Here is a 23,935-nt window from a genome sequence, read left to right on the forward strand (position 1 = left end):
AATACACAAGTATGTTCTGGGGGCATCGGGGGAGAAGAAGGAAAAATTAAAAATTAAAAAAAAAAAAAGAATGGAGTGGAATGGGCACACTCAGGCATCTTTGGAGTGTGACTTGCTATTGTCTTTTGGGAAAATAATCTGGCATTAGATGTTAAAATAAAAGTACATACCTTTGACCTAGCTGTTCAATTTTCGGCAATCTATCCTATAGAGTAAAGGACTGAATTGTGAGATGATGTTTACAAGGACGTTTACAACAGCATTGTTTGTAGAAGCCAAAATTCTGACCAACCACAGTGTCCACTAAATGGATGGATAACTGAATAAATGACTATGCATCTTCACTGTAACATACTGTGCAGCTAGGTCTTGAAGGCATATCCATATGTGTTGTGAAGGTAGAAAAGCAATTGGAGAGTAAGATGTACTGGCGCCTCTTATTAGTTAAACCACCTTCCCACCCTAAAATGTCTTAGTTGTGTTTGGACGAGCACAGAGAAAGATGTGGACTTATACACATCAGATTGAAAAAAATATATGTGTATTTTTTTTTAGCTTAAAAGATTTATCAGAGAGGGATTTTTCTTGATACATTGCCCTGTAGCTTTTTATTTTCGGCATTTCAAACTTATAGAAAAGTTGAATGACTAGTATATTGCACACCTGTACACTCTTCACCTCAATTAATTGTTAAACTTTTCTACACTTGCTTTTTTCCTCCATCACACCCCTTCTCCCTTTCTTTGCCTTCTCCTCCTTTCTCTTCACTCTTCCTCCTTCCTTTCCTCTCTCCCTTCTCTCCTGTGTTTTTTCCTGAACTATTTGAAAGAAAGTTGCAGATGTCATGACATATCACTCCTAAATACTTCAGCATGCATCTTAAGGGTAAGGTCATGTTCCTGCAAAACCGGAACACCATTATCACACCGAAGAATATTAACAGCAGTCTCATAATATCATCTAATGTACTGTCCATGTGCAGGTATCCCCACTTGTTCCCCAAAGTGTCTTTTTTTATCTGTTTTTTAACCTCATCTACAGTCCTAAGTTCGCACGTTGTCTTTGGTTATGTCTCTTTACTATCTTATGCTCTCTGTATATCATATCATTAACACTTTAGAAGAGTGTGGGTCAGATGACATAGACTCTCACGTTCTAGATTGGAAGTTTCAGTATTGGTCCAGTGAGGGCACTTGGAAAATGAGCTAGAAAGATGGGGGTTGCAGTTGGAAAGTGATATATTTGGAATTGATTGTGAGTATGGTGCAGTTTCTGAAGATTAGATGATTTCAGGGTGTGCCTATGGGACTAGATGGCTAAAGTAGAAGGATAGATTATTCAAGATGAGATCTAAGAACTGAGCAGTGAGTATGTTGCACGTCTCATCCACACAGGGGTGATGTAAGTTAGGATCAGAAAGAAGGTCATGAGTCAGGTAACGTAAATTCTTTAGTGAGTATTGGGTTGTGGCAAGGATGTTGATAGATGATGGGGAACTGGAGAAGATTTTATGACCAGATAAAATAAAGCTCCAGGAAACAGAAGTTTCTCCAAGAATTGGAAGAGGTAATGTTCTGGAAGTGGCAGTGCATTGCAAGGGAGGTGTGTGAGGGTTGCTGGAAAAGTGAGGTCCTTAGGGCATTGAGATTTTCAGCTGAGGCAAGGAGGAGGATGGAATATATTCATACACACACATACATACGTACACAGTGGAATATAGTCTTGTTCACACCACTTGCTCTCATGTCCTCTTTTTTCCTGCTTCACTGTTTTCATTTCCTGGGCTACACCATCCTCTGCCTGAGGACCTTAGTACTTAGGCTATAGTTTAAGCACTTGTAACAGAGAATCAAAAATACAGTGACCTAGTAACAGAGAATCAAAAATACAGTGACCTAAGACAGATATGGTTTAATTTCCCCCCCATGTAATAGTCCAGAAAGGAGATTGTTAAGGGCTGGTAGGGTGACTCTTGCATTCACAGCAGATGGTTTTCATTTTGGTGCCCAAAGTGGCTCCTTTCGTGCCCATCATTGAGCCTCAGCAGGAAAGTGGTGGGGACAGGAGAGTTCACTCGCATTTTTTTCCAGGGCATAACCTAGAAAGCACCCTTTATTTCTGCTCCCATCCTATTGGCATTTAGTCACATGGTCATACCTACCTGCTAGGAAGATGGGAAATACAGATGATATCAAGGTGGCCATATACTAAGCTGAAAAGTAGCATTTCTCTTATTAAAGGAAGGAAGGGAGCTTAGATATTGGTGGACGACTAGGGGGAATAAGAATATATTCATGCTTCTGCTCATTTGTGGAAACACACTCATACACGAGCCCAGAACTAATAAGATGGCATACCTACAGGAGGTGGAGGGAGGATCTGGTGGAAGTGACTGGGGAATGGGAAACAAAGTACATGGGATGAAGGGGAGAGGCTTCTTTGATTATACAGTTCTGTGTGATTCTGACTTTTAGATCCATATTAATATTCCAAAATAAATAAAATAATTTGTTTTGAGGAGAAATTCAAAATGGAATACAGACAAACAAATGGACAAGACTGTATGAATAGTTAAAATTATGCTGAAGGCGAGAGAAAATATAAGCTGACCTAAATAACTTTTAACAGTATTTTGACTGGATACCCTCAAGCTAAAGACAAAATATGTATAAGCAAATATTAAACTCTGGTTAGTAGGTTTGTTTTTCCTAGTTCATGAGTTAGCAGTTCTGAAGCCAGTTTATGTATATTCTGGGATTGAGGAAATAAATACATGTATTTATGTATTTATGTGGATAAGAAGAGCCAAGTTTCTCACTGTCAGAATGTGGGAATGGATAAGAGTATAAAGAATCCTATGGTAGTGAATTGAAATTGGAGGTATCAGTGTGAACCCATGGTTTTTAACATAGATTGAGAAATAAATATGTTATTGCATGCGTGTGTGTTTGTGTGTGTACATGTATATTCGTATTCTCTAGGTCAGGGTGTCTTGACTTTAGCACTATTGACATCTTGGGGTAGACAATTCTTTGTTGTAGGAGGGCTGTCTTGTGTATTGTAGGATGTTTATCAACATCCTTGGCCTCTACCCACTAAATGACAGTAGCATCTCCTCAGTTGTGACAACCAAATATTTCCAGATATTGCGATATGTCCCCTGAGGGGCAAATCGCCCTCCATTGAGAACCACTGCCCTGCTAAGAGGTCATAGAAGCATTGACACCCATAGCAATGAGCACACTAAGATCTTGTTTTCTAAATACCATTCTCCCATAAATGGAAGCGCTACTCCCTGATAAAATGGCTGATTTCAGGAAGAGTATAAGATGAACCTGAAACGTCTTGTGTAATAAAGTAATCAAGTGCTCGAAAAATGATTACAGGTCAAAAAGACTCAGGAGCCGGCTTTAAGGGGCTTTCACTGACCAGTCTGGGAAAACTTTAACAACAAAATAAATAATGCTAGCAATGGATTACAATCTTTGGAATCAAGTAAGAGTCTGTGAGTTCATATTGAGATAGATAAGAAAGATAAATGAGGGAGGGAGCTCAGCTCTTTCTCACAGTAGATTTTTAACTAATAAGTGTAGAAAAATCACCATTTGGGAGACACTAAATTGTTTGGGTAAGACTTATCAATGACGGATGCTAAGATTAGTGGGTGAAAATATGGTGAGAAACAGGTATGTGCATAGTTTCATATCTTCCCAGGAGATACTAATTAATTACAATGGGATAAATAGTACCTTTAAAGTGGAGAAACCTAGCAACTTCCCAAATGATCAACATTAACATCACTGGTAATGGGTCAAAGCAACATCAAGCACCTCTTGATATGATGCACTGAAAAGAGCACTTCATTTCTGTGATATTCTTGTCAAAAATGTATAACCTGAATATAATCACAAGGAAACATCAGACAAACCAAAATGAAAGACAGGGTACAAAATAAATGGTTTGTAGTCTTCAAAGGTGTCAAGGTCAAGAAACACAAAGAAAAGTAGATCAACTTATCTAGATCAAAGGAAACTAAGGACACATGACAACTAAATGCAACGTGTGATCTTGGATTAGTTGCTGGACCAGAAAAAAATGTTTTTCTTTTGTAGTAAAGGTCATAAATGGGACAATTGGTGAAATCTGAATGTCTGTAGATTAGGTGATAATACTGTTATCAGTGTTAATTTTCAGATTTGGTCACTGTATTGTGATTACATAAGAGACTTAACTTGGCTTTAAGAACTATAGTCTAAAGTAATTAGAGATAAAGTGCATCGTGTCTGCAACTTACCTTCAAATGTTTAAGAAAAAAATTGTGTGTATACATAAAGAGAGAGAAAATAAATGATAAAATAAATGTGGTAAGATGTTAAATTTGGAGGAAAAAATGTTTCTAGGTAAAGGATACACAGTGACTCTTTGTACTTTTTTGGGAATTTTTTGTAATTCTGAAATTATTCCAAAAAGGTTTAAAAAATAGGTGAAGAGGAGCATATACTGCCCCCCAAAACTAACATTTAAGAAATAAAAACAGAGATGTATTGTGACTCATACATCATTCGTCTGTTTAATTCTAAAGGATAGGGGAGTTTAAATTTGTTTTATGAGGGGCAGAAAAGGAAGGACGGTTTTACTGTCTAGTTTGAGAACTGCTTAGTTGCTCAAATAAGAACTTTTTTCCTGAGCTGATTGTGAGCTTTAGTTAAGATAAAGAATCTTTAGAGCAAAAACGTAATTTGGTTAAAGTTAACTTCTGAATCCCCATGAAATAAGCAGTGGCTTTTGGCCTCTGTTTGATCCTGGCAGCGTGTGCAGCTAATGTCTGGCCAGTGTTTTGGAAGCAGCAGGTAGTCAGGGGAAAGCTGCCTCTAGGGGTCCTCTCTTCGTGGCCTGGTCATGATCTCCTATACAGACGAGACCCTGTGAACTTTGGCAGAGGTCGTCCTCAATTCCCAGACTAAAACTCAGAGTCATAATTTTTATGAGTATGTGATTAATAATATGGTTGACGTTATAAGCTAAGTCTCGGAGAGTACCTCTACTATCCACTTACTGTCTGAACAAGGATCTGTGTAAATAGCGTTGTGTTTCCTGGGACAAGGAAGGAAAGTAAACAAATAGAAATGGTAACTTTCAAATGTGTGGGAACTCTTTTAGCAGTTCAGTGATTTTTCTCATTTATCTCATCTTTTGAGCTTTTGAGGTATGAAATAATTTTTTGATTATTCCTCTATTTGGCTTTAGAATTAATTAATGTACAGAAGTTTTTAGAGCAGTCAGTTGAAGCACCTAGATTTTGATTGTCTGCCATTGGCCGTTGTTTCGCCTTGGAGTCCTTAGGAGAGAAAAACAGATAATGATTTGATTTTGAATAGTAGTATGTAATATTTTTCTCAGAGAATGTTAAGGAGAAAATGCTTTTCTGTATTAATTTTATTCCTGAAACATCATTTAGCAAGATAAAAGTCTGTTTTTTCATGCTCTATTTACTATTCAAGTAGAAAGATTTTTAAAAGTCCATGCTTCATTTGTGTGCTTGAGTGACTCTGTTCTTTGCTATCCAAATGTAAATTAATGTTTGGTTATAATTCCTATGCATTATGTTTTCTACAATCAGCATCTCTTTTTCAACTTTGAATATGGAATAAAAATACAGCATATCATTTATTCTGTAAAACTGCATACATTTTAACTTTTTGGATGTCGTCAGTTACCAGCTGAGCACTGGGCATCAGAAAATGGTCTTACTTTTATTCAATTATCATTAACTATTTCTGAAAGCTCTTTTACTGAAGACAGGGTCTGATGCCAACTATTTTGGCCTTGGCCACAGTTGTACCAGCCCTGGACTGGAAGAAGAAAGCTGGTAAATTTAAATAGGAAATATGAAATATATGAAGTGAACAGTATTATTTTTATTTAACTGAAGGAGGGAAGTTCAAAAATCCTGACAGCTTGCCTTTCTAAGTTCTCTATTATTTATACAAAAAAGGCTTATAAATTGAAACATTGTGAATTGTTAATTTGTACATAGTACCTTTTATCGGAAATAAATTACAGCTGCACCTCGATCTTCTAACTTTCATCCTTTCCAGTCCCTCCTTTAGGATCTTATTTTTTTCAGAACTTCAGTTGCTATACATGATTAATTTGCACATTGCTGGTTTTGCTTTACATTTCCCACTATTTCCCACTCTGTTTTGGATTCTGTCATGTGGATGCCCACCTCCATGACTTCTGTATTCTGATGTGTATGCATTCTGACCTGCCTGCTCTTCTGAGGTCTAATCATTTGGGCATCATCAGTCTCATTTCACAGGCATCTCAAATTTAGCTTGCCCAAAATGAATCAGATTTTTTCCTCTCAACCTGTTCCTTCTCTGTAAAGGGCATCTTCTATTGTGTAGCAGAGCCAAAAGTTTGGATGTTGTGCTTGACTCGTCTCCCCCATTCTTTTTTATTTTATTTTTCTTGTTGAGGAAGATTAGCCACAGGCTAACATCTGTTGCCAATCTTCCTCTTTTTTTTTTTTTTTGGCGTGAGGAGGATTAGCTCTGAGCTAACATCTGTGCCACTCTTCCTCCACTTTATATGTGGGTCACTGCCTCAGCATGGCTGACGAATGGTGTAGGTCTGTGCCTGGGATCTGAACCCACAAAGCTGGGCTACTGAAGCAGAGTGTGCCAAACTTAACCACTGTGCCAGGGGGCCAGCCTGGTCCCTCCTCGATTCTTGATGTCCACTAAATCACCAAGCCTTATCTGCCTCCTAAATCTCCCTCAAGTCTAGCTACTTTTCTCCATCTGTATTGTCTACACCCTAGCTGTGACCTGAGCTCTTGCCATTTTTCAGTGTGTCTCCTGCAATGGTCAGCTAATGGTTTTTCCCGTCTTCACTCTTGCCCCTCCCCAGTAGCAGCCTGAGTGGTTCCTGGAACGCACGTATCTAGTCGTATCTACCCTCCTTTACCCATTCAACTTGATCTCTCAAGGTAAAGTAAAATCTGTGTGTGGCTCTCAGACCCTGAATGCCCATGTTTGGTTTTTCAGGCACGTAGTTTTCTCCTTTGCTCCCGCACTTCAGCCTTGGTGTCCTTCTTTCAATCCGCTTCATAGAAATGCCTAGTGGTATCCATTTGCTTTTTACAATGAAAATTCTTAAATACTTTAAGTTCCTCCATAATACTACTCCTCTTTGTGTCCTTCTGCGTCTGTCTCTATTCTCTTTCCCAGCCAGGAAAATTTGTGTAAGTCGCAAATATTTTCCTCTTCCTGGAACACCACATCTGTCATTTCCTATGCATATAAATCTCTCTGGCAAGCCATAACCCTTTCCTCCTTCAAAAGTGCTTTAGTTTTGTCTGTCTGTAAAACGTATGACAAAGGGATTCATTTCCCTTTTATAGCCTGACTTCTTTCAGGGAGTCTTTGATTTTAAATTCTTGCCTACCTAGTTTGTCTTTCTAAGCATCTTAGCACATTGCCTTCAGTTGCTTTTCATTTTTGTCTATCCAAATATCACTTATAATATAGGCAATGTCACATTTTCACGGTGATTTGTTAGGTGTATTGCTGTCATCAGAAGTTTCCTACACCTTCCAATACTTTCCTCATATAAATATACCTAATTACAAAAGCCCTTTGAAACAATACTTATTGAGTATAGGCTAAGGCATTACCCACAGAGCAGGGTTGGGAAACTGCATTTCTCCTGGGCATGTGCTGTGAAAGATATTTATTAGATCATTGTCTATTTGGGATAGCTTCTTCCCTAGAATATTTGTGTAGCTAAAAGAATTGCATTAATATTTGAATTTTGGAACTTTCTCAGAATGTTTTGAGGTAGTTTGAATAGGTTGAAAATTGACTTTTATAAAATTATCGGTACATAATATCTTCTGAATCAGAAACAGAGATGCTCAGAATTTTGCATATGGTCTAGTATAAAGAGATGCATCGAAAAATGCCTAGAAGAATGTATTCAGTTGTTAACATTGGTTGGCTCAGAGATAGGTCATATTGAAAAGAACGCCCTTCTTCTGCTTGTTTACATTAGGGTACAGGGTAACCTGCTGCAACAAAGATGCTTAAATACGATGGTATAAATAGCATAGAAATTTATTTAGTTCTCATTTAACAGGCTTGCTGGTCCATGCTGATGGGGAAAGTTAGTGTCCTGTGGCTATTCCAGGAGATACACACAACCATACACCCGTTTTGTTGCTCCGCTTTCTCTGCGTTCCCAAAGCTGAGTTACTGCCATGTCAGGAAGCCTATAGGAAGAGAGAAGGAAAGGAAGTCCAAGCAATTTTTTTTAAGTAACTGCGGCCTGAGTCGGATACATCACCTTAACTTACAGTCCCTTGTGTGAGGATTAGTTTGTCATGTTTAGCTAAAAGACAGACGGAAAATGAAGTCTGTGTCTTGGTGGTCTTTTGTTCAGCTAAGAACCTGGACAAAATGAAAAGCAAATTTTAAGGGAAACCAGCAGTCTGTCACAATATACTTCTATATTAAAAATTTTCTTTTATATATATGACTATTATAATTTATATTGTACTAAACTTTAAATGAATGATTCAGCCGTTCTGAATCACTATTTTCTTTTTTAAGTCTCCCTTTTCCTTATCATTTTCTTATTCTATAACTGATTACTGAAAGTTCCCCAAAAGCAGGTACCATAATGTTAGTTCTCATTTTTCTTCCGATGATATCTAATTGCTGCATGAGTAGTAGGTGTAGAATAAATGTTGATAGATATAGATTAATTTGCTCTGAATAGCAACTTTGTTAAAACCTCATAGCAAACGTCAGCAAATGTTTTTGGTAATGGGCTAAGGAATAAATATCTTAGACTTTGTGGGTTGCACAGTCTCTGTTGCAGTTACTCAACTCTAGTGTTGTAGCATGAAAACAACCATAAGTAAACACTGCTGTGTTCCAATAAAAGTTTATTTATAAAAATAGGTAGTAGGCTAGATTGGGCCTACAGGCCATAGTTTGCTGACCCCTGCCGTATAGGATGGGCACACCCTCTAAATAGAAATAGGTGGAAACTTAGATTTGTGGAGCTGCACTCTTACAGAATATGAAACTGGAAGTAGGTAGGTACGTAGGTAGGTCGGTCGGTCGGTCAGTCAGTGCTGAGGCTTAGGATACAGTACAACTTCTGTCTAATGTTTATTAATCACATATTGTCTTCTCCCTATTTATCCTCATATAAAAAAAGGATAATAATATCCACAATGATTCTAATGCACCTTCTTGAGTGCCTGGCGTTGCATTAAGTGTTATCTCATTTGTACCTCCTGACAATCATACTGAATAGGTTCTCTTGTTATCACCATTTGACAAGTGAGGAAACTAAAACTTCGAGAGGTTAAATAGCTTACCCAACGTGAGACGTAGATGTGGTACTTGAACCTGAGTGATTCTTAGCTTACTTTATAATTATTCTTGTAAAAGTAAGGACTCTCTAAGATTTGAATAGGAAGATCAGATTCAGGCTTTCTAGGTTTGTTATGCAGCGTAATGGTACAGATTAGACCTGTACAGAAGTGGGCTAAAGAAATTGGAAGGAATTAACAAACCTCTCTGTTTACTTCAACTTCAGTTGTATTATGTTCCAGTGGCCCTGCTCTTATTGAAACCTGATCTAATTCCTGCTTTCCCCGGATTTGAAATGCCTCTTTATACTACCTTTTATTCCTAGTGAACATCTTTGTAATCTACATTGCCAAGATCAAATAATTCCTTCATTAGATCTTTCTATGTCATAGAACTCTCCTGATACCGTTTGTATCCCTCTTGTGGCAGTTACCTATTTGAACCTTACTTTGGAGTAGTTGTTGTGTACCAGGCTCAATTTTTCATACTAGATCACAAGCTTTTTTCATCTTCTTCTTCCTTCCTCCTTCTTTCCCTTACCCTCCCACTTTTCTCCCCTTCCCTGTCCCTTCCTCCTCCTCTTCTTCCTGCTTCTCTACTTATTGAGGTATACTTGACATATAATAAACTTCTCATATTTAAAGTATTCAATTTGACATAGGTATACATCTGTGAAACCATCGCCACAATCAAGACACTGAACATTTGTGTCAAGTCCAAAAGTTTTCTCATGGCCTTTGTAATCTACCCGTTCTCCAGCCCTGTCCCAATGCAACCACGTGATCTGCTTTCTGTCACTGTAGGTTCATTTGCATCTTCTAAAATTTTGTATTGATTGACTCCTACCATATGCATTATGTTTGGTCTTGCTTCTTTAATTCTGCGTAATAATTTTGAGATGCGTCTTTGTCATTGCATGTTTTAGTGACTCATTTCTTTTTATTGCTGAGTGGAATTCCATTGTATGGACAAGCTACATTTTGTTAATTCATTCATCTGTTGATAGACGTTTTAGATTATTTCCAGTTTTTTAATTGCAAATAAAGCTGTTAACCTTTGTGTATAAGTGTTTGTATGGGCTTATGTTTTTATTTTAACTTGGGTAAATACTTAGGAGTAAATTGTCTGAATCATATGGTGAGTATATGTTTAACTTTTTAAGAAACTGCCAAACAGTTCCAAAGTGGATGTACCAATTTATATTCCCACACAGGGTGTGACAGTTTCGTTTGTTCTGCATCCTCACCAACACTTGGTGTTGTCTATCTTTTAACCTTTAGCCACTTAAATTGGTGTTTGGGAGTATCTCGTTGTATTTCTTTGACAATGACGTTGACTGTCTTTTCTTGTGCTTACAGGCAATTTGTATATCTTTTTATGAAATGTCAGTTTAGATCTTTTGCCTATTGTTTTACTTGGTTTAGTTGTCATGTTGTTATTGTATTGTAAACATTCTTTATATATTCCAAATATAAGTTCTTTGCTTGTGTGTTGTGAATATTTTCTCTCAGTCTATGGCTTGCCATTTCATTTTCTTAACTATATCTTTGAAGAGCAGGCTTTTAAGTTTTGATGAAGTACAATTTGTTAATATTCTTTTTTATGGTTCCTGGTTTCTGTGTAGTACTAAGAATCTGTTGCCTCAAGGTAACAGATCTTTCTCCTGTATTTTCTTCTATAAGTCTGTCTTATAGTTTTAGGTTTTATATTTAGATTTGTCATCTGATTTGAGTTAATTTTTGTGTATGGTATGAGTTAGGGTTGAGTTTCATTTTCATTTTTTCTCAAATGGATATCTAGTAGTTCTACCATTTGTTGAAAAGACGTTTATTTCCTCATTGAGTTGATTTGGCAATCACAAGCTTCTTATGTTAACTTTTAGTGTTTTATTGCTACTTCAAGTTCAGATATTTTTTTGTTGTTACTTGAAGTCAAGGAGTTGAATTATCTTGCATGGTTTTTGCTAGATCATAAGACACTGATGATAAATTTCACCAGATAAGAAGAATTAGATTTTTAACTGACTCATTATTCTCTGATTCAATCTGATATCATTTTATTTTTAGGTGTTACACATAATATTGCATTACTTCGAGAGGTGATAATCAACTCACGCTTTATAAAAGGAGACATCAACACTAAATTTCTTTCTGATGTATATCCTGATGGCTTTAAAGGTTTGTATGCATTGAAGTATTTTAGTATATTAAAGTTATTTTTTATGCTTTATTATAATGTATAACTTTTTCTAGTTTGAAATTAAGACCTTTGACCTATATTATACATGATTTATTAACATACTTAGAGTATCCTAGACAATTGACATTCATGATTTTGAGTATTCATGAGTGACTCATGAATGTGTAATAATCTGTAATTTTGTTAAGTGAGGAATTCAACTATGTGGAATGGTGTCAGTCTGGTTTTGAAGCAGAAATATATAGGCAGAGCATTAACCTACCTCATTTTCTGGTTTCTGAAAATGAGTTCAAATTTGTATCCCTGCTGATATGAGTATATGCAGGAACACTTCTTTTAATGATTAAAACTATATCTTTATGAAAATTAGCACTGAAAATTACAGAATACCAGATGCTATTCCTATTAATGAAAATGAAGATGTCTAAAAAGATGATGGTTTTCGTTCTGAAAAATGAATTTATTGAAGGAACAAGTAGAATGTGAGATTTAGCACTGCAAAGTTATCAGTGTTTCCACGTAGTAGAAAAATTGCTCATCAAGTGAGAGACAGAGAAAACCCTTTAGTGAGCATAGAAAACATGGTTAATGAGATGGTAAGAAACTGACAGGATCTGCAGGAGACAATAGAAATGTTATTAAGGTGAAAGCCACAAGCCTCTACATATATTTCTAATGAACTTGGGGATATATGAAAATTAGATGTTCTCTTACTAGTTTCAAGTGTTCTTTATGTCCATTTTAAAGTGTTTTAGTATGTAAAATGACCCAGTCATTTTAGAAGCTATATATAGATTCAAGTCAACTTCATGTAGTTAAGCTATTGAATACATTAGAAAGCAATTTCTTACAATGTAGAGTTTTCATAAGACTAACTGTGGATTACTGATTTGATCTTTCTTTTAAAACTTTAGTATTACAGGGTTTCATCATTAGTGCCAAGGTAAATGAAGAATATTTCTTTTTGGGAACTCAAAACGCAAGACAAATGAATCATCAGGATCTTTTTCTTACAGCCCTAACATGATTACAGTTTTATACTTCATTCATTTTCTTTAATATCTGTTGGTTTCACAAAGCCAGGAACTACTTATGTTATTGCTTCTTACTGTATCCCTAGCAGCTAAAACGTAACAGACACGAAGTAAATATTTGTTGAATTAATGAAAAGAACCTTATAGTATTGATGAAAAGGGATTACCTTGGATATATTTAATTAACTGTACGTCTATCCAGATTACCAGTTAGTTCTATTTTGATCCTAACGTTTTGGCTTCTTGTCGTGTCTGAAGTTTTAATTAAAAGTTGTAGTAAGTTGTGAAGTGGACTCAGGATTTCCATATGCTTTTATGTCTGCCTCACTAATGCTTTTGTGAAGGTGATATGACATGAATCAGTAAGCAGAAGGAGACAACGGGTCAAAACTTCAGGGAAGCTTTAGAATAAACATATTGGGGCTGGCCCAGTGGTGCAGCGGTTAAGTGCGCACGTTCTGCTTCAGCCGCCCGGGGTTCACAGGTTCGGATCCCGGGTTGGGACATAGCACCGCTTGGCAAGCCATGCTGTGGTAGGTGTCCCACATATAAAATAGAGGAAGATGGGCATGGATGTTAGCTCAGGGCCAGTCTTCCTCAGCAAAAAGAGGAGGATTGGCAGTGGATGTTACCTCAGGGCTAATCTTCCTCACAAAAAAAAAAAAAAAAAAACAGAACAAACATATTGATGTGGATGGTATTTATATATACATACACACATTCATTACGTGTCTGGATATATGGTATTATATTCTATTACCATGGAGAAAAAAATGGGGCATTTAAAATTTCTGATTGGAATTGATTACTATGTACATGATTACTAATTTCTAATTGGAGTTGATTACTATGTATTGTGTGTTGTACATTCAGCAGCAATTGAAAATGTTTCAAGTTCTCAAGAGAACTTAGAAATTTACTTGAAACCCAGTATTGCATGGGGCCAACACCATGGCATAATGGTTACGTTTGGTGCACTCCACTTTGGGGGCCTAGGTTTGGTTCCCAAGTGTGGACCTACACCACTCGCTGGCGGCCATGCTATGCCGGTGACCCACATACGAAATATAGAAAGATTGGCACAGGTGTTAGCTCAGGGCTGATATTCCTCAAGCAAAAAAGAGGAAGATTGGCACAGAGGTTAGCTCAGGTCCAATATTCCTCAAGCAAGAACAGAGGAAGATTGGCATAGATGTTAGCTCAGGTCCAATATTCCTCAAGCAAAAAAAGAGGAAGATTAGCAAAAGATGTTAGCTCAGGGCCAGTCTTCCTCAGAGGAAAAAAAAACAACCTAGTATTGCAGTTTTCTGTGATAAACTTAATATGTTACATTTCTTTTTTGGTAGGGAATTATCAGCACAGACATTAAAATTCTGTTTCTTAGGCTTATGCAAGATAGGAACACAATTTTTAAATTGTTATAAGTTGTTAGAAGAAAATTTAGCAATTTTTAACCTCAGCCTTCATTTTACGTGTGAGGAAACTAAAGCCCAGAAAGATTGATAAGACTAAATGACCAGTAATGTAATAAAACCAGAAATTCAACTTTGACTTTTCTACTTTTGTTTCAGGACTCGTTCAATTGTGCTAGGATTTAAATTCATAAATCACAAAAGTCTTCAGAGTATGCTATATGTTATCATATTGCCTGTAAGGACTTTGAAAGTACACACCTATACTTGCCATTCTTAATGTCTACTTTTTATTCCTTCATGTTGTTTTCGTATCAGTTCTTTCTTCTCTGAATGGCAACTCTCTCTCGTTCTTCCTCAGATTACTCTATTTCTCCTTCCTCGTTTTTCCCCAGAGCAGGTCTTAGATATATTAAACTGTATCATCTTTGATTGTTTGATATATGTGCCTGAAAGAGACAGCAGGAAGTGGCAACTGAAGTTAATCCAGGATCTTCTCCATATGTTTGAGACTGGGTCATTTTGCCCCTTTGGGATTACCCATCTGCTTCCCATCTGTCCAGCTATCCTAGGCACTGTTCATAGGCAAGTGCTTGTTTTTATAACTGCATTAACATTTTTTATTATATATGTTTATTATCCCAAGTTTATTTGTAGACTAGGGCAGTGTTACTGTAAGTTCTTAGATTGAACTTTGAATGATTGTGTCTAAAATTTAAAAATAAAATACACAAGAATTTGTTCTTCATATCAACTTATTAGATTCTGATGTTGAAAGGCTATTTTCTTTTCACTCTGAAAAATAAATGGAAAATGGAGAAGAAGATATTTTGATTCTGGAATAAGAGGAAGAAGGTATTTTAAGAACTATTATTTCACTTGGCGTGTAATGAACATTTTGGACTTATTTCTCTGCTGCCTTGCCGTACTTCAGCCACCAGCCCCATCAAAAGAAATTATTAGAATTATATTTCTCTTCTGGAAGTTGCAGAATTTTTATAAAAGTTTGATTTAACCCAAGAATTATACCGTTAATTATACTTCTCTTTTTTTCATTGAATTTAGTCAAGTATTTCTAAACCTTTAAAAATAGTACTATAATATATAGACTGAAGTGTTGCCTTTAAAAATTCAATCATTAAAGTCATTTAACAGATAATTAGTATAGGTTCTAGAAGAAAACCAAAGATGCATGATATATTTTTCCTGCCCTTAAGGAGCTTACAACACGGGAGAAATAAACATAGAAAGAACTAACTACACAACAGGACAGAAGAAAATAAGTGCCAAGTGAAGATAGAAGCAAAGTGTCTTGAAAGCAGAGAAAAAAGAAACCAATTCTAATTTAGGGAATCAAGGATGACTTCAAGAACACGGTAGCATTTAGACTATTGAAATACTTCTCTAAGGACTCTATTCCTTAGGCGCTGGGGCCACCATGCTGCCTTGGGAGAGCCACTGTGTGCATCTCTTCCTAATGCATCTTCTTTGATATAGTATTGGTAGTTTGAAATCAGTCTTGGAGAAAGTATTTACAATAAGGAAGTTAGCAAATGCTGCACACTGAGGCATTTCTCCTTCCTTCACACCTCAGTTGGTTGTTAAACATTTACCAGCAAGCTACTGCCTAACCCTTTGACCTGACTATTGAAAGCAAACAGAGCCATTAATGTACAAAGGGAAAGGATTACCCATCTAGGAAGGAAGACCTAGAAGAATCCCTGAGGACAGGTGGTCCTCAGTTTTAGAACTGCTGGTATGGGAAGCAAATGACTACTCTTACTGAAAAATAGTAACAACACCTAAGAATATTAAATTAGAGGAGAAAGACTTTAATAAACTAAAAGCTGTGAGTTTTAGAAATAAAACATTTCAGCAAAATGAAAGCATGGTCACTGCTCAGAACCAAATTATAGTGACCCAAAGAAATAAATGGAAGACATATCTCAAAACATGTAGCAGAAAGGTAAAGAGAGGGCTGGCCCCATGACCGAGTGATTAAAATTGTGTGTGCTCTGCTTTGGCAGCCCAGGTTCATGGATTCAGATCCTGGGCACGGACCTACTCTGCTCATGAGCCATCCTGTGGCAGTATCCCACATACGAAATAGAGGAAGACTGGCACAAATGTTAGCTCATGGTAAATCTTTCTCACAAAAAAAAAAAGGTAGAGAGATTGGAATCATGTAGGAAATGATGAGAGATGTGGAGGGAAGATCCAAGAGATTTTATATGTAGATAAGCTGAAAGATGATTCTTAACTGACATAGCAACCTAAGAAAGTTGAATCCTAAGCTGACAGTGTAAAAACAAAGTAGCTCATTATCACTGCAGAACCCTTCAGAAGTCTCAGTAGTTATTAGTTCCAAGTACCTTTGGAAATTCCCAAAGGTGGAACTGTTGGTCTAAAATCTCTGATAGGTTTTCTCCATATTCCCTCCCTCACTCTTCAAAGCAGGGTGACTCTCTCCTCCACCCTGGCAAAAGCTTTGAGGTTCTTCTCTGTAGAGAGTAAAATAGTCTGCACTGGGGGACACCAGGCACAGTTGAACAGAGGATGGAGTGAATGTGGACATACTGAATGTGGTGACACTTCCTCCCCCCAGCCTTGATCCCCACTTGGTTCCCAGAGTGCTGGCAGGCAGGCAGGTGCTGTCAGGCACAAGAGTAGAACATGCCTCTCTGAGCAATCTAACCAGCCCTAGAGAGGTTACCTATGGCTCTCCCAACAAAATGATCTGGACAGATTACCCTACACCTGAAGCCCATAGTCGGCAAAGCCACATCCCACAAAGAGGTGAGAACACGTGTGACTTAGAATCAGGACATCTGTCAGAATTGTTTAATACAATACTAGATTTAAGGGTAACCACCAAACGAGTGTTAAAAATAGATGATAGAACTAAAACCTTTTAGGAGAAAACAGATCAGGCTTCTTAAAAACTCGGTCATGCATATGAGGATGGATAATAGCATGAGGTTTGCAGAGGTTTCTGGCAAAGGTACTGCTGCATCGTTTTGGCCTCCAGTAACTGAGGGCTTAATGAGCAAGGAGTGGAGAACCTAAACATTGTTTAGGTCTTAGGGCATTTGTTTGAAGTTGTCCCCCAAAAGTTTAAGAAAGTGAGGCTTAATTGTTAGGAGGAAATTTTTCTCCTTTTAGTCACATATATTTACTGAACCCGTTAGGTCAAAGGTAGTGGTCTCAGCTCTAGAGGTAAAACTATTTCAAAAAGCCAAAGGCTTTTTAAACCAAGAACTGCACCTTTTTCCAGCCATGTCTTCACCAGAGAGTCAGTTGTTCCTTGACTTATTGACATCACAGTAGAGGTTTCAAGCCTTAATGCTCTGAACATCAAGAGCTAGGTTTGAGAAAATCTTCGAACTTCACCTGGGCTAAGGGTCTACTTCCACGTAGAAGTGGCGTGCTCCTGTTGAAGATTTCAGCTGTTAGAGTGCTTGAGGCTGCGTCAGTCCTGTGGAGGCTGGAGGTTCAGACTTTCTGCCTTCTCACCAGTCCTATCCCACAGCTTCCCGGAGTCATGCCATGAGTCTTCTCCATCAGCATTGGCAGAGGGGTGACAAACAAGTGTCAAATTGTAGTGCTCTCTTAGTTTACATTCACACTCGACAAAGGAATAGGAAAAATGTAAAAGAATTTAAATCTACTTTGTCTGTATCCCAGAGTTCTAGGTGCTTAGGATTTATCAGTAAACAAAAGAACTTGCTGACCTCATGGGACTTACGTTTCAGTGAATTAGCAGGCAGCGTGCATTCTCAACTCCCCTTGTAATGACTCTACAGGATTTTACAGGTGAGAACCTGCTCAGAACAAACATGGATGAAGTGCACTTGCCTTAGCTTTTCCACCTAGAGCAGGAATTGAATGCAGGCATGGCTGACTCAACACCAAACTAGCACGCTGCAACCTAGCCTGACCTGCCGTACTCTTGCCTAGCCTCAAAACTGCCTTCTCATTGGCCTGCTCACTGTCACCATTGCACATTCCAGTTCACTCTTTACTCAGCAGCCAGAGTTAACTTTTAGAACCAAATCAGATCTTTTCCCTTACTTTGAAAGCCCTCAACGGCTAAACAAATTGTGGTACATCCGTGCTATGGAATACCGCTCAACATTAAAATGGAACAAATTACTGATTCATTCAACAACATGGATGAATCTAAAAGATATGTGCAAAAGAAGCCAGGCACAAAGAAATACTTACTTTGTTCCTTTAACGATCATGTGTCATATAGTGATGTTTTGGTCAAGATCAGACTGCGTATACAAAGGTGGTGCCATAAGATTATAATGGTGATGTCATAGCCTTTATTATGTCATAGCACAACACATTACTCATGTGTTTGTGGTGATGCTGGTGTAAACAAATCTGTGCTGCCAGTCATATAAAAGTATAACAATGAAGTTATGTACTGTATATAATACGTGGTAATGATAATAACTATATTACTGGTTTATGTATTTAGTATACTTTTTATCATTATTTTAGAGTGTACTCTCTCTACTTATAAAAAAAGTTTACTATAAAACAGTATGCCATGTTATGCCAGCAGCAGTCTCATACATCTCATGTTTATTGCGTTTATTGATTACATCATTTTCTTTTGTGCTTGACTTAATGTCATGTTGTTTTCTTCATTATGGCCCCTGAGCATACAAAATCAACTGCTAATGTTGTCAATAAGAGGCCACATTGAATAATTGACCTGGAAATGAAATTAAAAGTGATTAAGGCCTGGGGCTGGCCCCGTGGCCGAGTGGTTAAGTTCGCGCGCTCCGCTGCAGGCGGCCCAGTGTTTCGTTGGTTCGAATCCTGGGCGCAGACATGGCACTGCTCGTCAGACCACGCTGAGGCAGCGTCCCACATGCCACAACTAGAAGAACCCACAACGAAGAATACACAACTATGTACCGGGGGGCTTTGGGGAGAAAAAGGAAAAAATAAAATCTTTAAAAAAAAAAAAAAAAGTGATTAAGGCCTATGAAGGTGGAAAATCAGTGATGGTTATTACCCACCAGTCAGATGTGTCCCATTACACCATAGCTATGATCTTGAAGAACAAGGACAAAATGATAGAAGCTATTAAAGGTTCTGCTTCATTGAAGGCAACGAGACTAACAAAAATTCGAGAAGGGCTTAAATGAGACATGGAGAAACTTCTGCTCATTTGGTTTTAAGACCAGACATAGAAGCATATCCCTCTCAGCACCATGATGATTATGGCCAAAGCAAAAAGTTTGTGATATTGAAAGAAGAAGCTGGTACTGACTATGATGTTGAATTTATTACTGGCTCTGGGTGGTTTAAACAATTCAAGAATCGTCGTTCATTACATAATGTGAAATTGAGTGGTGATTCTGTGAGTGGTCACGTGAAGGCAGCTGAAGAATTTTTGGAAACTCTAGAAAAGCTGATTGTGGAAGAAAATTACTTACTGGAGCACATATTCAATATGGATGAAACCTCCCTATTCTGGAAATTGATGTCTGAAGGGACTTTTATCCATAAGGAGGCCAAGTCAATGCCAGATTTCAAGGCTTTTTAAGTCTTGCTTGGGGGCAATGTTGCAGGCTACAAATTGAAACCCTTTGTGATCCAGCACAGTGACAACCCCAGGGCCTTCAAGCACATCAGTAAGCACACACTACCCATGTACTACGGGAGCAGTAAGAAGTCATGGAGCGCCCAGCTTCTGTTTCAAGATGTCCCCCTGAATTGCTGTGCCAGAAAAATGGAGAATTATTGTGTGGAGAATAACATACCTTTCAAGGTTTTGCTTGTTGTTGATAATGCTCCATTGTTTTATTGGTGATCTTCATCCCAATGTCAAAGTGGTGTTTCTCCCTCCAAACACCACCTCTTTGATCCAACCAATGGGTCAAGGAGTTATTGTAGCTTTTAAGGCCTACTATCTAAGGAGGACCTTTGTCCAGGCTATTGTTGCAACTGAGGAAGACACTGATGCAATTCCGGAAGTATTACAACATCTATGACTGCATCAAGCACCTTTGTTGGGCTTGGGATGAGGTCACCAAGGAATGTATGAATGGCATCTGGAAGAAGATATTCAAGAGGTTTGTCCATGACTTCAAAGGATTCGCCAAGGATAAGGAGGTTGCAAAAAGTCAACAAGGCTGTGGTTGAGATGGCAAACAACTCTAACCTGGGTGTGGATGAGGATGACATTGAGGAGTGACTAGATGTGGTTCCTGAGGAATTGACTAATGAGGAGTTGTTGGAACTGGAATAGGAATGCATAGCTGAAGAAGAGGCAAGAGAAGAGGAAACTGTAGAAGAAAAAGAAGACTCTCCAAGAAATTCACAGTGAGGGTTTTAGAAGAAGCTCTTGCAGACTTCAGCAGGCACCAAAGAGTTTGAAAATATGGACCCTAGCACCATAAGATTTTCATTAATAGGAATATTCATGATGTATTATTTGCTTACAAGCAAATCTGTGGTGGAAAAAAGAAACAAAGCAAACCACCAGGGTCATATTTCCAAAATGAATGATACCTCCTCAAAAAGAGCCTCAGGCAGGTCCTTCAGGAGGTATTCTAGAAGAAGGCATTGTTATCATAGGAGAAGGCAGTTCCATGCATGTTATTGCCCCTGAAGACCTTCCGGTGGGACAAGATGTGGAGGTGAAGGACAGTGATATTGATGATCCTCACCCTGTGTAGGCATAGGCTGATATGTGTGTTTGTGTCTTGGTTCTTAACAAAAAATTTCAAAAAGTAAAGAAAAAAACCCCAAAATTTAAAAATAGAACAAAACTTATAGAATAAGAATATAAAGAAAGAAATTTTGTATAGCTGTACAATGTGTTTGTGTTTAAATCTGTTATTACAGAAGAGTCAAAAAGTTAAAAAAAATCAACAAGTTTATAAAGTAAACAAGTTATAGCAAGCTAAGGTTAATTTATTCAAGAAGGAAAATTTTTTTTTTTATAAACTTTGTGTAGCCTAAGTGTACAGCATCTATAAAGTCTACAGTAATGTACGGTAATGTCTTAGGCCTTTATATTCACTCACTACTCACTCACTGACTCACCCAGAGAAACTTCCAGTCCTGTAAGCTCCATTCATGGTAAGTGCTCTATATAGGTATACCACTATTTATGTTTTATACTGTATTTTTACTATACCTTTTCTGTGTTTAGATACACAAATACTTAGCATTGTGGGTGGGGGGGTTGGTGTTAAGATGGTGGCATAGGCGGAGTCTGAACTCATCTCCTCCCATGGACACAATCAATTTCCAACCATTCTTGGAACAATTACCCCTGAGAGAGAACTGAAAACTGGATAAAAAGAACCCCTTCAACAAAGGACAATCTTGACTGAGGTGGAAGAGACAGAAATTCTTTCTGGAGAGAAAAAAAGCCACATTTGTGAGCCGCAGAGCTTCACAGCCAGCCTGGAGCAATCCTAAGGTATGCAGCCTTCTCTGGAGGACTGGGGGAGCATTACCAGTATAAGAAGCCTTTGGACTCAGCACACCTGAGATGAGTCTCATAATATCTGGCTTTGCTGGCTATTAAGTACAATGGGGAGGACCCTGGAAAAGCTGTCAGACATAAGTGAAAAAAGCCGACTCTTAAGGGGCCCATGCACAAATTCACCCATTTTGCAAAGCAACCTAAAACCACCAGAAAGAAATATGCACAGTCCTTTTTTGAAAAGAAACTTACCTGATAGGCTCTGGGTTCATCTCAGTGAGAGGTGAGACCTCTCCAGGGACTGAGACATTGGTGGCAACCATTATTGTGACGTAGTATAGGCATGCTGACACAGATGCTGTCAGATGCCATTGGACTTTCTTTCCTGGCCTGTTAGCCCAGGGTCCGCCCCACTCACTACAGCAGTGATTTAATCCAGCCCAGCCAGGGCAAGCAGCCTACGCTAGGGAATGGCCTCACTCAACAGCAAGACCTTGGGCTAGTTGTGGGCTTGCATAGGTGGGGTGTCTGGATGCTCTGCAGGCAGGCAAGTGGGTGAACATCTGCAGGGCAGGGCCTGTGCAAGGAGTGGGTGGAGTGTGTGGGCGCCTCTGCAGTGGGGTGACTGGGTCTGCTTCAGGGGTTTGGGATGTGACATAGGCCAGAACTGTGTTCACCATGTGTATGGACCTGTGGGCTGTGGGGCTTGTCACCTGCAGAAGACTTGTCCTTCTCAAAGAGCCATGTAGGGGATTGGCCCCACCTTCCAAAGCCTGCAACGATTTGGTACTCGCATGCCTGGGGCCAGCCCCCCTCAGCTGCAGTCCTGAGAAAGCTTACAACAGCCTTGCAGGCTGGAGGCCTACAGAAATTGTAAGCCCCTGAGCCTAGCAACCAGCCACACTGGGGGCCTACTCACTTAACAGAAAAACTGCAATGGGAATGTGCTATTAGACTTTGCAGCCAATGGTGCTCGGGCTCCCCAAACCTGATAAAGTGACTGAAGGGTCCACAGTAGCCACATGCAGTTGAGAATTACAATTAGCTGGCCAGGGGGACAGGCTGGCCTTCCTGGGGACTTGTAGCAATAGCAACCCTGCCACAACAGAAGGAAGCACATAGCCCACACAGGGGTCACTCCTGGAACATTTAGAAATGGTGATGAGAGGGAAGCACACTGTTGGGCCTCATAAGGCATCTCCTGCATAAGGCCACCGCTCCAAGATCAGGAGACTTAGCTGACCCACCTAGTACATAGATATAAGCACAGAAAAGGAGGCAAAATGAGGCGGCAAAGGAATACATTCCAAGCAAGGGAACAGGTCAAAACCAAAGAAAAAGAACTAAATGAGACTAATAAACAATCTACCTGACAAACAGTTCAAACAAAGTCAAAAGGATCCTCACTGATCTTGGGAGAAGAATGGGTGAACTCAGTGAGAACATCAACAAAGAAGTGGGAAATATAAAAAAGAACCAATCAGAAATGAAGAATACAATACTGGAAAGGAAAATTTCCCTAGAGGGACTCAATAGCAGAGTAGATGATACAGAAGAATGGATGAGCAAGCTCGACAAAAGACAAGAGGAAATCACCCAAGCTGAACAGATAAAAGAAAAAAAGATTCAAAAAGAAGGAGAAAACTTTCAGTAAGCATCATGGCGGAGTGAGCTTGCCTGGCACTCTCTCCCTTTCCACATACAATAAAAAAGAACAACCATATTACAACAAAATAATATCCTAATAGCACAGAAATCCTTGGAGAGCCATAGCAGCCAAACGACGGAGGGTGGAGAGGCTGGAGACCCCCTCGGAGCAGCTGGAATGGGGTAAGAGAAAACCTTGCTCCCTCCCCTAGAGACTGGGATCACTGCCTCTGGAGGCTCCGTGAGGGAAGGAGTGGGGGAGGGGCCACACGTTAGCAGGATCACCCAGGACTCCCACAGCCATGCAGCCCAGATGGAAGCCCTCTAATGGGGGAAATCTTTCGTGTGGGGTGACCTCAGCAAGCCAAGACCCCAGGAGAGCAGACAGCGAGAGCTGATTGGGAAACCGGGTCTGCAGGCAAGAGAAGGTGCCCCTCCCTCCCCGAACCTGCGCTGTGCCAGCCATCTTGGCTGAAGGTGGAGGACTCATCATACATGGCTCTAGACCCCCATCTAGTGGCAATAGGCTGTAACTGCAACCAAATAATAGCGCTATGTGCAAAAAACGTTCTAGCATCAAACAAGTCATAAAAACTCCAGACCAGAGGGAAAATAAGCACCCAGAATTATGCCCTGAGCACTCAGAAATAAGTAAACTAAACGAAAATGAATTCAGAATAGCTATAGTCAAAAAACTAAATGAGGTAAAGGAAAATATAGAGAAACAAGTCAACGAGTTCTGGAGTTACTTCACAAAAGAGATTGAAACTATAAAGAAGAATCAATCAGAAATAC

The 23,935-nt window shown here is 38.8% G+C and overlaps 1 protein-coding gene across 8 annotated transcripts in view; it reads left to right on the forward strand.

The window, feature by feature from the left end:
* The window catches only part of PCCA (propionyl-CoA carboxylase subunit alpha), a 416,711-nt gene that overhangs the window by 214,737 nt on the left and 178,039 nt on the right, over window positions 1–23,935 (forward strand). For all 8 annotated transcript variants that reach the window (XR_011528233.1, XM_070579174.1, XM_070579175.1 and 5 more), the window contains one exon: window positions 11,456–11,566. Coding sequence is in view for 7 of the 8 variants with exons in the window: in XM_070579174.1 (XP_070435275.1) it covers window positions 11,456–11,566 (111 nt within the window). In the remaining variant the exon portion in view is untranslated. The remainder of the gene's footprint in view (window positions 1–11,455; window positions 11,567–23,935) is intronic.

The sequence above is a fragment of the Equus przewalskii genome, chromosome 16, assembly GCF_037783145.1.
Source record: "Equus przewalskii isolate Varuska chromosome 16, EquPr2, whole genome shotgun sequence".
Classification (NCBI taxonomy): Eukaryota; Metazoa; Chordata; class Mammalia; order Perissodactyla; family Equidae; genus Equus; species Equus przewalskii.